This window comes from Ascidiella aspersa, chromosome 5, assembly GCF_963924565.1.
Source record: "Ascidiella aspersa chromosome 5, kaAscAspe10.2, whole genome shotgun sequence".
In the NCBI taxonomy this organism is placed as follows: Eukaryota; Metazoa; Chordata; class Ascidiacea; order Phlebobranchia; family Ascidiidae; genus Ascidiella; species Ascidiella aspersa.
The window spans coordinates 23,086,416-23,101,957 of record NC_139451.1 but is presented as its reverse complement, the minus strand read 5'-3'; the positions used below and the strand labels follow the sequence as shown (position 1 = coordinate 23,101,957).

Below are 15,542 nucleotides of genomic sequence, written 5' to 3'. Positions count from 1 at the left end.
GAACTTCCCGCGATGAAACCAAAAAAACGGATGGAATATTTTAGTTTAAACATCCCTACTGACGAGTCAAAACAGATGGCTATACGTAAATGGCACCACAAAATTGCATTAATTAGATATTTTGGCAGAAATTGCATTTTGGATATAGTTAATATATTAACCTGCCTAATCTGAAGTTTGATATACGTCACTGAAATAATCACGGTTGAGTGACCAATGTCCACAGCAGAGCGAGGTCCCTAATTCTCCCCGTTCAGATTTAAACGATCGCGTAAAGGTCATAGGCAGCGGACCACGTCGGCGCCGTAATTAGTCTAGCCACACTGAGCGCTATACCAGTGACTCGCAACGTTCTTTGGGAAATATTTAAATAGTTAAAGCCCTTTCAATTCAAGAAACTCGAGGTTGGTTTTGGAAGACATCTTATTTTAGAAAATATAAAAGCTTAAATCTCTACGACGACGGAAGAAAACTTTTAGGGCCAGCTGACGATAATTCCTAAACAGAGCAGTCCCTATTATCGGCTGTGATAATCACAGCAATTTCTCTAAATAGATTAGTTCGACCAAAACACAAATACAACATTGCGCGGGAGAAAAACAGGACGTAGGACCAACGTCCATTGACATTTTTAATTTGACAAAATTAGTCATTTATATCCATTAATGCTAGTGATTTCCGACCATTAGTGTACTTAGAACCACAGATAAATTATCGCAAAGAATGGGCCTAAGCCCTAAGTAGATGAGGTACCGCATAAATAAGTACTGCATGAAGAGTTTGGAGAGAAGCAACTTCAGGAGAAAAAACAGAGTGACTAAAACTATTTCTCACGAAAAACACGCAGAACATCAAGTTTGTAAGTTGTATAAAATTTATTGTGTCATTTTAAGTAACATTTTATATATTAAACTTATAGTAACTAATTAACTAATTCCGACATGTTTAAAATGAAAATTTTTATAATCTGTTTTATGAAATTGAAATGATCTACAAGTAAAATATTGCAGAGTTTTTTGTTTTTGCCAAATTGCTTTAGCATTCTTAAAATGGTATACCGCTGTATAATGACTACTCTTGTTAAAATTATTTTGTTATATGAAAGCAGTGCAATTCAGGTGTCAACTTTAGATATTCAATTTAGGAAAATAGCACATGTATAGGATTCGGAGAACAGCTTAATTACACAAAAGTTTCCATCTCAGGACAAAACCTTAGCTAAGTTTAAATTAAAGTCTACTAAGTATACAGAAAGTGCCTAACCGCCATAAAGTGCGCTTTGATATTAAACACCAAAAAGAGAAAAATCGTGAAAAGTCCCTTAAGCGTAATAACCGAACAGGAACACCATGACGCAAAGCATGACCAGGCAAGCGAGGTTGACCAGCAGAGCTGGGATCTCCTTTTCACGCACGTCGGTCATGGAAGGCGGCATCTCGGCTGGCGCTTCTGCGTTCTTGTTCGAGTTCAGACCGCAGAAGAGGTCTAACGCTTTGCGACCCATCGAACGCTCGTCAATCTCGGATCCTGCTCGATAAGTAAAGTTAAACATATCACACGAAAAAACACTTGAAGCAAGCTGTATAGTCAATAACCATTATGTTCTATAATCTATAAGAACGTCATTTCGTTGTATTGTTACACTGAAGATGGCATGAGGTATTGCCGAAACGTTTATAAACAACGAAATGGCGTTCTTGTCGAATATAATGATTTGGGTATTAATATTTAAATACCCACAAACAAAAACGTGTATTGTGTTTCAAAGGTTGGTTTTAGGGATATCCGATCATCTCTGATCGAGGTCGTGATGCCACGTAATGCTGTCGGTACATATAACTAGTCGACTATGTCTAACTAACCCCCCAACAATTATGCAAAGTCTAGCATAGCTTAAGTCAAACAGAGTTGTCAAATTAAAATCACGATGCGAGGAAAAAAGGCTTAAACCGCTACTTTAGCTATATTTGCATATACTTTGACCATAGTCCAGACATTTAGCCCAATTTTGAAAAACATCATCTACAAATCTGAATATTTTGCCATTTGGAATGGTATTCTAATTTTGGAGGTGGCGTAATTTTTAACAACTAAAAAGAGGTTCATAAGAACAAAAAAGTTGGAAACCACTGATTTAGACGGAGAAATAAACTTGGCGCAGTTTAACTTAGAAGGGGACATGGCACATGTGATCATTGTTCGAAAATTACTCGATGTTAAAAGTTCGCGCGGATTGTAAATGTGTACAGGACGTGCAATTAAATATGCAACAAACTTTTTGAAAGCGCAGCAACTGTTATCGTTTATTCAATTTATGTTTCCAAAAGTTTAAATTTCAATTTAAACCTAGAAACGTTGCCCAAAACAGCGAACATATTTAAAATGCAGTTGTACTTAAAAGTTTCCCTAAAAACAAGCTAAATCACACAAAATATGTGAGGATTTTTTTTATTTTGTGCAACGTTTGTTACTATTAAATTAGTATACGTAGCTTGGATCAAGTAGGGATATTTCGCTCCGCATTTTACCTTGGTCAGACTCTGACTTTCGTTTTTCATCCCCATTTTCGTTTCCCATTTCTTCGTACACGCCGTTTACTTTTCTATCTTCGTCCTTATTATCTTCACGCTGCAAGTCGTTGCTTTCTTCGGTCTACAAACAATTGTTTTGAGTCGTTACAAAAGCACTCGTATCGAAACCTAGACTGACGTAGCAACCTTAACACTATTGTTTTATAACGAATGACAAAAATGACAATTTTCTGCAGGCAAGGTTTTTTAAACCAATATTGTCCGCTAAACTTTTACAAAACGAAAAAGGCAAAACGTTTCGAGTGTGCGGTCCATGCAATTGCAGATACATAAAATGTTTTCTTTTAGCAAATCTATACGAAACCGTACTTTTATTACTAACCTCATAAATTTCTTCTCTCTTTCTTTTGCTGAATCTCGAAAACCAGGTCAGTCTGTAAAGCTACCAAGAAAATTGTATCAATTTGATGATTTAACGATTTATAGGTTGTGCATTGCTGCAATTTAACTAAGTTATTTTTATTTATACTAACAGTAAAATCCAAGTAACAGTAAAACCCAGTTTTGTGGAATAAATGGTAAACAAGTCCCAGTCAAGATATCTTTAGAGTCAATTTCCCTTCAATTACAAGTCAAGTCCTTGTCAAAAAATTAAAAATTAAACATTAAACTATAAAAATTGGTAAATTAGTCTGATAAAAATCCACATATTGCAAAATCCACATATTGCAATCAAAATGTTTACGTGCAAAACTTTAATAACTTAAGTTTATAATGAAAAATGCTTAATTGAAACACTTTATTTTAATCCAAGCCATTTGTCAAAAAGACTTAAGTCTATTGAAATCATTTTATCCAAAAGAATAAAGACAAGTCATGTATTTTAAAAAACAGTAACTTAAGTCAAGTCCCTTAAGTCAATTCATTGACTTAAGTCGCTACAACACTGGTAAAATTACATTCTCATTACAATCATCTATCCCGAAAAATGCGAAAACGTTTTTAGGCCTACACTTACGTGCTTCGAATCGATTGGTGGTGTAAGTAGAGAAACTACAATTGCAACTATCATCGTGATTCCGGCCAGGATTATTGCAAAGTAGAGGTAATGTACCTATACAAAAACATAAAGTGTTTTTTTTTACCAAGAAACGCTTTAATTTTACGAGTCCAGTTTTGTTACATTAAAATTCAGTTTGCTGATTTTTTTTCTTGTTTTTAGATAAAAACTCACCTAGTAATTGAAAATATGAAATGCATATTGCAACTTTTTTAAAAACTATTAAAAAAACAGGTGGAAACAACTTGTTTTATCTTAAGCTGAGCCCTACTTTATATAAGATTGTAGGTCGGTATTCTTCCTCGCCGCATAGTGGTGCCCCATAGGCGAAATCCATGATCATTCTCGTCAAGCCAACGACAAGGCCGGCCATAAGGGCCCAGAAAGCACCCTGTAAAGAAAGTGAAAAACAGTTTATGTTTCTATATGATTCAATCGGACTGTGACCAGTTTATTAGTAAGGATTATCTCGATTACCCGCCATACAGCCAAAACTCGTGTGGTTGTGTTGGTGTAACAATTACGTAATAGGTTTGACGTGACGGGAAGTTTGTCAGAGTTAAACATCACTTTTGACAAAAAATATTTTCGTAGCAAAGTGAGACGTGTTTCACAATAAAATTAGGTCAACCTATTTTGGTAACAGAAAAATACACAACGTATTTCCTAAAAGATGTTGTTGCTTTATCTTTTGTAAACGGGCATCCAACTAAGTACTATGTACGAAACTGAACTATATTTTACGGACAAGCTCAAATTATGTTGAAAATAGGGCTGAAAATAGGGCTGAAAATAAGACCTTCTCCATCTTATATTTGCGTGTCTTATGAAATCAAGTAACGCTTACCGGCTCGTTTAGCCGCGACCAAAATATTCCCATCGCGAACACCACCATAATGGGCGGCGAGAGATAGCTGGTGATGGATTGTATGTAGTCGAAGAGCTGTCCACTAGCCGATGTCTGAACCAGGGGCACCCACGCAATGCTCACTCCAACCATGATCAGCATAAAGATTCTGTGTGAGAGCGCGCATATCGGTTATTGTGACGTCACAATCATGAGATTTTAAACGATGCACCTCACCTTCCGACCACCATGAGTTCCCACTCTGACGCCTGCTTGCGAAACTTCTGCCACAAGTCGCACGTGAACAGGGTCGACGCACTGTTAAAGACTGACGTCAGTGATGACATCAGAGCGGCGATCATGGCAGCTAAAAGGAGACCTGTGACATAGAAAACAAATAAAATGGTGGTGACAGAGATTAGATACAGTGTTTTTGCCTCATAGCAGGTTTTTCGACCTAACCTTGATGGGAAACGTAGACCCAAGATGTAAGATGGTTACGTTTAAACGTGACGTCATAAAATAGTAACCGTCACAACACCATGCAATGCATTTGTTTTATTATTATTTTTTTGTAAGTTTTAGGCTGGATAGCTGTATAAATCTGTTATCCGTAGATGCGAAGAATTCATAGAACAAAGTAAGTAAACATGGATAAATTCGACCCAAATTGCACTTTGGAAAGACTCGTGACCTTTTAAGTGAAATGCGCAATGAATGTTATGGTTTAATTTGGAACAAAAATGTAGTTTGCAATGGCCGTTTTTTGAAATACATTAAAACGACCGAAAACATTTGTCCCCAAAGTTTTTTTGCAACTATATACAGCTGTTTTTTTGTATTGTGTCTAATCAATACAAAAAGATTCACGCCCCGATTTAGTAAAATGCCTGCTAAAATAAAACCATACCTTTCAATCCTACCGGCATGATCTTGAGCACAAGCCGAGGGTAGGCGACGTTTGAACAGCCGACCGGGTTTCCACATTCGGCCCTGCAAATATCCGGTACCGCGCACCCCACTGAGTCTGTAATTTGTCAGTAGTTTTCTGTTAACGTAACTTAAAGATCACCAAACACTTATTTGACAAATATTTTTTAAGATTAGTTTTGTGTTTGATACAATTTACAAACGGATCATTTACTGAAATTTGAACCAGAAAACGGCCAATAACTATCATTTAAAGAAATTATTGCTACTATTTGTAACTGTTGTTAATGTTAATGGAAACACAATGCTTTACACATTTTTTCACGTTTGATGCAACACCGAAACTAAAATTTTTTTTGGGAGGAAAAAGTTCAGTTAGAAAGAAATTATAACTTCTTAAAAAAAATTAAATCATAAAAATGGAGTTTGTAACGACGTTCACTTAAGTCACTGTTTTCAACTAACTTGACTTCGCCTAAGTCATTTGAGCCTAACTTGGACTTGAGACATATAGCCAGGTAACTTACATTATTCCTAATTATTTAAATTGAAATAGTTAGTCGTAAAAATGGATCTTTATCTCAACGTTTAAACCAAAAACTTTGCTTTGCAGTTGTTTCGTCTTTGGTGTTTACTATGCAACACATTGCATGAATTGAATGAGTTAACTAATATCAATAGTTTACGTCACAGTATAAGTTGACTTAAAATTGCCTTGTTATGGAAAACGGGTTGGACTGAGACTTATTGATTTGAGTAACTAATGACTTGCTATTTATTGAAATTGACTGACTTCGATTTTTTCAAATGAGTTGAGTGATACTTTTACAACAATGCAAATATTAAAAAATGTTAATCAATTAGACTCAATCAAAATCTCCAAATAAAAAATTATGACCCTATAACTGTAATACCATTCTGAGGTACATACGTTTTTTGCGATTGCCAATCATCAGCCCGTAAAATTATATTTGGTACCTGGGAAGACCACTCTGCTGATCATACCAACCATCACCATCATGTACATGGGTAGGATTTTCAGCAGTCCAGCCGCTACGCAACCCCCTTTGGCGTGTGTGAGGTTTTTGGCAGCTAGGGTGCGTTGTGCAATCACCTGTCCATCATGCATCAATTGAATTATTAGCAAAGCTAAAGCTAAGGTATATGGAAGAGGAAAGGTTTTTAGGGGAATTTAAAACTTTGAATTAAAAAACCTTTTGAAGTAGTATTTTCGAAAATTTGGCTAAATGGATTTTTTGTATGTCCACCAACGTATATTGTCAAGCTGGAATTTTTGTATATCTGGATTTTCTTCACATTCCATTTAATCAGATATGCTTTTAGTGGACATTACGTGTTGTTCATTTCAAGGCCGGAAAATATGTATTCGAGTATATGGACTGACTGTAAACGTTTGTTTGTAACCCGTTTTGTGTAAAACAAACTTCATTAGATTTTATTTTATATTTTTTTGATAGGACAACAGAATGTTAAGATGTTTTATAAACATATAACTTTTATATTTTTGTCCATAAACAGAAGAGTAAACCTTTTTTTCAAAGCGATTTTTATAATAAACCATCATATGTAAATACCTATAAACTTAAAATGCATTACCTTTAACTCAATATTTTTTTCTCATTGGAATTGTTATTGGAAACTCGTTCTTAAACTTTGTAGAAAAAATGACTTTGTTTTTTAAATATGAACAAAAGCTTTTGGCTATCCTCTTTTTAATAATTCAAATTAAAAAAATGCATTAGCGCCGTTACCTGGTCGGTGCACCAGTACCACGTGGCGATGATCGTCAGTCCGAAGGTCAAACCTGGCCAGGGAAGGTCACCGTCGATGGGATCGCGGAACACGTGGAAGGCATCAGCCCGTGGGATGCCGCAGCTCGAGTTTGCCGGCCTTTCGCTCGGTATCGCTAGGGGGTATTTTTCTTGCAAGCCGGAATAGCCGCCCACGTAATTGAAAGCTGTTGGAGACCAATGGGCTGTTGTTTTGGGTTTTCCCGAAAGTTTTATAAAAATGTAAGGGTATTTTCTGATAGAACTTTTATTACGCTTATTTCGGTAGTTTAGAACTAGTGTTTTGTTACAAACATAGCCTACACCACGTGGTTTGAAAGAACATATTTGCAGCTTATTCAATTGATAATCACGCAAATTTGACGCAAGACAAATGCACGCTTACAACCAAAAGGGTAAATATGCGAGATAACATGCAAAAAAGGGCAGAAAATACGAAATAACGTCTATAAACGACAGAGATACGATTCGCGATCACAGGTTAATTAGAAATTTAGACTTAAAACTTATACCACTGCAGTGGCTTTACGGGTTTAGCACCAATGGACTAGTGATTGTTTACAGTCGGTAATTTGTTTTCACAACTGTAAACATTAAACAAACTATTTATTTCACTGTGATCACTAAGATCGCTACATAGTTTGGTGTATGTGTGTAAAATTTGCCACAATATGATCGTTGTAATATCTCGAAACCTTGGGATTGTGCCGTAGAAATCAGCCTAATTTAGGTATATATTTTATCGCCGCTCTACCAGCTCTTAAACAAAAGCAACCTTTGTATTTTTAGGTTGCATTATACGTCATTTTTTTCTTATTTAGGGGTTAAAATTACGCAAAAAATTATTTTTCCGGGGCACTTTATATTCCAAAGTGTATTGGTTCTTTACGATTCTTGTAAAATTAACGCTAAAAATGTATTTCCAAGTATTATACGGGATTAGTTGAAAGCGTCGCTGCCAAGAAGTTGTCTGTTCAGAACTAGCAAACACAATTATCCTCTGTTAATATGCTGTTGCTACCAGGCATAATATACTAAAAATTTTTTTTTTTGGTATATATTTGTTTGTCCAACGTTTCGGCTGACTATTCAGAAAGCCTTCAAAAGTTTTTTTCTCTTTTTGTGTCATTTTATTCTGCGTCTTGTTGGCCGTGTGTGTCATTTCCTAATGAAGGCTTTCTGAATAGTTAGCCGAAACGTTGGATAAATAAATATATTCCAAAAGAATTTATTTTTAGTAATTATCCTCTGTCTTACACAAAATCATCATCACGAAGCCTCCTATCACCATGATAAAGGTCTGCGCAGTGTCTGTGTATATGACGGCCGCCAGTCCTCCAGTTACAGTGTACAGGGCTGTAATGGTTAGCAGAAGGATTATGGAGAGATAGAGGTTCCAACCAAGAGCTTCCTGGATGAAAATCGCCCCAGCGAACAAATCGGCCTGCGAAAGAAAATCAATAGTTTTAGTTTTTGAGGAGGTTAGGACGAAACTTTCTCGTTAGTATTGCCTTTTAATGATGTGTGACGTATTTAAGCACAAAACATTTTAAGTACACTGAAGGTAGTGTTTCTGACCTAAACCCATGCGGTACACTTCTACTTTAGGGCAAAATTATACACATATGTGGTTGTTTCCCAAGCCTTATTTTTTACTTTTGTAAAACATTAGATATATGTTTGCTCCAAAATGCGGCAATCGCGAATCGTCTTAACCTTAAAAGTGCGACATGGGTTGTTTTAAATTGACCTACCGAAACTTTTGTGAAGATGTAGAGCAAAAGCGACAAAACGCTCATGTACATTTGTATCCTCTGTCCGCCAAATCGCTTACGGAGATACTCTGGTACCGTTACCACACCAGCGGCAATGTAAATCGGTGCGAAAATCCAGCCCAGGAACAGAAGGCACAGCATCGCCTTAAACAGACAATATTGCTGGTATTCACAGGATAAGCAAAATATTATATGAAGTCTGGAATATTTGTGGTATGAAGGCGTGTTTGGATTGAAACGACTTTTCTTATTTGGCAAAAATATACCGAATTTTAAATCAGAGCAAAGCAAAACATTGTTGCATTTTAGCTTACGTATAGTTTAATGTGTCAAAATTACTTTTTTTTTCACACTTGAAAAATATTTGAGTTTTATTTTTTAGTAGTAATTTAGCAGGTTACCCTTTGGCTGTCAACCTGGAGCAATGCTTACATAGGGTCAACAGATCGTTTCGTTGAACCACGTAAAATCTTAAATGCTACTTCGTACGCGAAGTACAATAAAAACGCCAAACAGACACTAGGGTTTGGCAAATATCTCTGACAAGGAAGAAAATAAAAAAAACAAAAAAAACAGAAAATATATAAGCCCAGATCAAAATGTGGAGTTAGAATACACATATTGTACAGTATTATTCCTTTCGATACAATCACGAAAGTATCCTGGTTTTGACAAACTGGTAAGAGAAGGAACATGTGAGAGTACCCTGTATATATGAATTAATCAATAAAAAATCTAATATCAAGAAAAAAAACTCGCGAAATTCACTTAAAAAAGTTTTACGGAAAAAAGGCCGCAAGCCAGATTAAACGGCTTGGCGGTACGGACCCGGTCCGCAGGCCTTTGTTTGCCCAGGGGTGCTATAAACATGTCTGAAGATGTTTACTAGCATTACTTAAAATGTCTATAACCTCTTGTTAACATGTGACAATAATAAAGCTTTGTGGTAAAATTACCTTAATAAAGCCCTGCAAAGCACCTGTAATTTCAAAAGTATACATTTCCAGCTTCTCATGACCCACATCGAAAAAAAAAACGCTTTCTTCGTTGTTATTAAAAATGTTTTGCGCTATTTTGTCGATATTGTCAATTTAACCAGACTTTTAACTATTGATTAAAGAGGATCAGGTATACGTTGTTTGTAATATGTAAACCTATGCCTAACCTGGTATTTTATTTCTATTTTTATAACTGGTTCAAAAGAAAGTTGTAATTTTTTTATACGATTTCCTTCAGATGCCTTAATTTTCAAGCAGCTTTATTCAAAACATTGTAGAAAACGTAAAGATCAATAAACCCTTATTAAAAAATATATATCATGTTGTCCATAATAAATTATATCATATTATTTCTAGTACTTGTTTGAGGTATACAGTAAAACCCACAGCACTCCAAATATCAGGGTCGTTGCATGCTTTTTGTTCGATGAGTCTTGCTATTCAAGCCCATCTCCTTTTAAACTGCAGCTGAATTAGGCAAAAGCTTATAGTTAGTGCGCGACCAAAGTTGTATTTGAACAAAACGTTTCGCAGTGAAACCGCTCCCTTTCGTGCGGTAATTTTATTTGAGGAGCTGGTTTCGGCTCAATTTAACACAGGCTTAGATGAGCCTATTTTGTACAAAACAATTACAAGCCGTATAACAAGCTTTCATTTTGCTCTGCTGAACCTAGCTTTGCTAGATTGTAGCTCATTTGCAGTCGGATTTCTTACAAAAAAGCTTTTATTCTGACCCATACCTGATAAAGCACGGTTGTACCTGAGCTTATCAACAATATGGTACATTTTATACCTAGAGATTGTCAAATGATTTCCCATTGCTGCAGTTACAGTTTTTGTTATCGGAATAATGTCTTTATCGTGTCGCTTGCGCGCTTTTTCTTTCATTTATTTTTCTTTAATTTGTTTCATATTTTGCTATATATACTGCCGAGCATTCGTTGTCATTACCCCTAAAGATATCTATACTTGCAATTTGCATATGGGTCGTCAAAACGTTCTTGAACTAAAATAATTGCCAGAGAAGCTATTTTGGATAATGGTATAGGCAAGTAATTTTTAGTCGTGGTCAAATAAACTCTATTTAGAGCTATTAAAGGCCCGCTACGTAAAACCAAACAGTGGCGGATCCGAATATTTGTTTTCAGTTTGAATCATTATAAAGACGATATAACGTTATAACTTTGTATACAGAGTTACGTTATAAAACAATTCTTCATAGAATAAAACTTATGAAGGTACATAAAAGTAAAAGAAATATACGAGCAAAGCGCCTAAAATTTAGCGTTTACGTATGGTTAAAGTTGGCATAAAATGTAGTTTGACAGTCACTCTAAGGGCCACATTTGGCATGCGAGTCTGTTCCACGCTGAAACAATATACACAATTGGGCCGCGGCCCACAGTTGCCGACGACTGGTATAGGCTAGTGCAACGCGCACTTACGTTCCACTCGAATGCGCCTACAGCGATTCCCGCCGCCGCCCCGGTTCCAGCCAAACCCACAAAGCTTCCGCTTCCGATGTTACTGCTAAAAAGCGAAGCCCCAACCGGGAACCACGAAATTCCTCTTCCCGCCAGAAAGAAGCCGTTGATGTTGCTCCGGTCAGTCCGGCACATCGCCTGCGTAAAAACGTATAACTGTTAGCGTTGCTGAACTTAGAGTTTTCCCTGTTAAGAGACTGGCGATGTGTCATTTGTTGGGCTTGTGGAACGTCTGCTTCTAGTCAAAATCCAATAAAACTTTTACTCTAAATATGAGCTAGCCTAATAATACCTAATCATAGGACAATGTAATCGTTATTTTGTAGACAGAAAAATCATTTGTCTGGAAAATCACGAATTAATTGTTCTGAAATAAAGTATAAGGCCATCTATATGACGACTTAAAATGTTAAAATACAAACATTTTGTTTTAACCGTTAAATCTGAGCAAACCAAAAAAATATTTATAATTCAATGTTTCTAACACATTGTCCACTTTTTAAAGATGTTAAATTACATTGTACATATGAAATGCCCATGGTCTGTATAAAATTTCGTTCGATTATAAGTTAAATTTGAACCGTTTCTTGCCTTCTATTTTATGATTTTTCTAAGAATAAACAGTGAAAAACCAAATCCTCGAAACGTGTTTACTAGCTCTGCGGTTCATTTAAACCAAAGCCTTTAAGACCTATTACCATATTTTGTGATGTGCAAAAGCTTAGAAAAACTGCTTACCCATATTCCGACCGCAAGAATAAACACGAAATAAACTCCGATCACGGCAAAGTCAGCGGCCACCAATGGAGTCCCGGCTTCATTTCCGTCGTCTGTGGTCAACTCCGCTGCCAAAGTGGTCGTGTCCATTCTGGTTCGATATACGCGTTAAACTTACCCCTTCCCTATCAAAAATAAACATTGCAGTGTTAACATACATAGGCTAAACATGTGTCGGTGGAAAAGTTTCAAAATTCGGTCATAGACTCTACCGGTTGTTTGCTGTCGTATACCTGTTCCTGTTTGTTTATGGCTGTCAAAACTTTTACTGAGTCGTAATTTGTCGAAAAAACTTGCTATTAGGTTTTATAAAATCTCGGGTAACTTGTAAACTATAACAACATATCAGAGTAAACTGTCAACAGGTACGGATCCAGGATTTTTGTTTTGGAGAGGGCACGCAATTTTTTTCAAGGATGACATCACAAAGGTGCGTCATAAACTTGCGTCAGCATGTGACATCACAAATCTGATCTAAACGTGACGTCAACAAGTAGTCCTAAGAACACTTCATACTTCGTTCATTTGTTAAAATTTTAGGTTGAATAGGTGTTACGTTTAATGCAAAAACTATTCAATACAAAGATGGTATCGATTTGCGAAAAGCGCAAAAAACGCCTTTATATATTTCTTCTTAAATACTTTAATTTTCGATAATGCGATGAGACGCACGACGCATTTGGGCTGTAAAAAATTAAAAAAAAATGGGTTAGGCGATATTAGAAACGTATGCCAGCTTCGTTTTTTTGCATTTACGTATAGTTAAAATAGGCAAAAAGGGCAACGGCTACGTGTCCTTCCCTGGATCCGCCCAGATAGTCAAGCCCTTTTTTATTGTTTTTTTTTCTTTTTTTTATTGCTGCACGTTATTAGAAATCAAAATGACAAGTACCTCACGAAAAATAGCATCCTGCACGATTTTTTTATTATGGGGTCAATATAGCAGTATACAGGGGTTCGAGGATTATCACTCACACTTGGTACAAATGGTATACTGGGAAAAAAAGTCGAATTATAAAACATATTTGGGTTGAAACTACATAGCCTATTACTTTACCAAAGCTTTTGGTAGTTAAATTAATATAATTTGCCTATATGCATCCTGAGTTAGGCTCTTTAATATTCTTTGCTTATGCTGTTCTCGTATTACTGTGGAGTAAAGGCAGACTTTTATTTCTAGTTGCCTACTTCGAGTGATATGGTAGATTATAGTTCTACTCTTATTCTTGAATATGTTACTTTTTAATTTTGATATATTTTACGTTTGTACTAAATATGGTATACGCTGCTCAGATGATCGATTTTTTCGGTCATCTTGGTAAAATATTTTGCCTGAAAGTGCCTGTCTTAGTGTACCAATTCTTGTCACACAAATAATTTTACCATAATAAGTATAGTTTCGCGAATTCGATAATTATAATTCTAATCTACTTTAAAAAAACTAAAGACTCGAATTTAAACTCTATTCTAATTTTAAAGAGTTAAAAACATTTTAGTTGTCCAGAGTCTAATTGCAAATGGTCGAGCTTTTTTAACATTTTAAGTGCCGAATGTCGTGATTTAAAACTGTAAGGTGACTTTCTGTAGCATAACCATCAACACTGTGCATAACAAATATATGAAGCACCTAAACTTTGCTGCCTGAAATCTGCTTCTACATTGTCTGAACTCCATTTTAGTTAGGTTAAACCAATCCCTTACTGAATGAATACAAAGACTGGCATGCATAGAACTCTGTTTGCTGTGGTCAAACATAAGAAAATTTGAAAGCATTTTTATGGATTTTGGGACACTGATTAACTTATTGTTGTAAAGCGACAGTTTGGCAGACATGCTAATCAAACAGTATACTGTATTTGCACAAGTTGCACAGTAAACTGCATCTGCACCCTGTGGACGACCCTTAGCCTACAATCCATTTTTTACTTAACCTCGGTTGCAATATTGACGTATAATATATAAATACAAACATAACTATAAGAAACCATCGCAATAATATAGTAAGTTGTTAGTACCTTAAAACATGTTCATCAACTTTATTGGGAAGTTAGACCACTTCTTTGGCAACATTGCTTGTTGTTCAATAATAAAAAACGATCTCCGGACTCACTATAGAGCGATCACTTCATTTAACAGAGATTACTCGACAGCTTACTTGGTGTCTTGTGGAAATATAAATCGGTTAACGAGAGTGTGGCTGACACATGTAACCTTTATAGCACATTTGGGCACACGTTATACGAATTAATTCACGTGAACTCTACAAAACTAAGTGGATTTCCTCAACCACTCCCCATTGACACGCCCCTATTACAAATCAGCAACGGATCTTTTTGAATCTGTTGCTATACCGTATAGAAAACTGTACATAGTCATAGTCGAAAGGCCTAATTTATTTGTGGATTTCTACCAATGTTGTAAACAAGTCATTTTGAAATGACAGAAAAAGTCATGTCATTTTGTGAGAACTTGAGTCCGAGTCAAGTCATTTTGAATAAATAACAAGTCATAATTAGAGCAAGTTAATTTCAAGTCAAGCCCTTTTCATAAAAAATAAACGTCAAACATTTAAAATTGGTAAACTAGTCCGATTATGAGCAGTAACTTATCTAAAAAATAACACAAAACGCAACATATGAGATTAAATTTTGGGGTGTAATTGGGTTAATTATTGTAATTGTTTTATGTTCAACACTTGATAATTCACCCAATTACTTAGTGAAAAATGTGAAAAACAATTCATTTTACTGAAAACACTTCATTTTAAGTCATTTGTCTGATAGACTTAAACCAAGTCAAGTCATTTACCCAAATGACTTAAGTCAAGTAATTTAAAAACAGTGACTTAAGTGCACTTAAGTCCAGTTGTTGACTTAGACAGTACAACAGTAATGCCTACCGTCGGAACAATTCCATCATTTGGTCTTTCTACAGCCCTCCAAACGGGTCGATAATTATTTTTTTTAAGATAAAAACATTCTATACGACTCACACGTAGCAAACGGTTTATGCCGGTTAGATGAACATAAAGTATTGATACAGATGTATTGCTACTGTTGCTTTTAGCGTTTACGGCTGTTGGAGTATATTTGAGTGACAGGGTAATTGTTTACGCCTGCCGGCGCGAAACTATCGCGATTTCCGTTAAATTTCTCGAATAAGCATACTATAGTCCGTGTAGGTGTGCACCACATGTCGCCACCTCGCGCAACATTTGTTTAGGTACCTTACGAGTGATTATAGGGCTACCTGAATTCCCCTTTAAAAGGGTTTTGTTCTTTCCGACAGAAAAAATCAATGGTCTTCCGAGGGCACTGAAAATGCCAAAA

At 35.9% G+C, this 15,542-nt stretch overlaps 1 protein-coding gene across 1 annotated transcript; it reads right to left on the bottom strand.

Moving 5' to 3' along the window:
- Positions 1-1,321: 1,321 nt before the first annotated feature.
- Positions 1,322-12,303, bottom strand: LOC146145471 (sodium/glucose cotransporter 4-like). Its single transcript, XM_083390578.1, has 14 exons — positions 12,175-12,303; positions 11,398-11,574; positions 8,934-9,098; positions 8,437-8,623; positions 7,141-7,346; positions 6,347-6,482; positions 5,349-5,465; positions 4,676-4,817; positions 4,439-4,607; positions 3,863-3,982; positions 3,550-3,645; positions 2,896-2,973; positions 2,529-2,652; positions 1,322-1,527 (listed from the first exon to the last, which is right to left on the bottom strand). The coding sequence occupies exons 1-14, from the start codon at positions 12,301-12,303 to the stop codon at positions 1,322-1,324; spliced, it is 2,052 nt and encodes a 683-aa protein (XP_083246704.1).
- Positions 12,304-15,542: the final 3,239 nt, after the last annotated feature.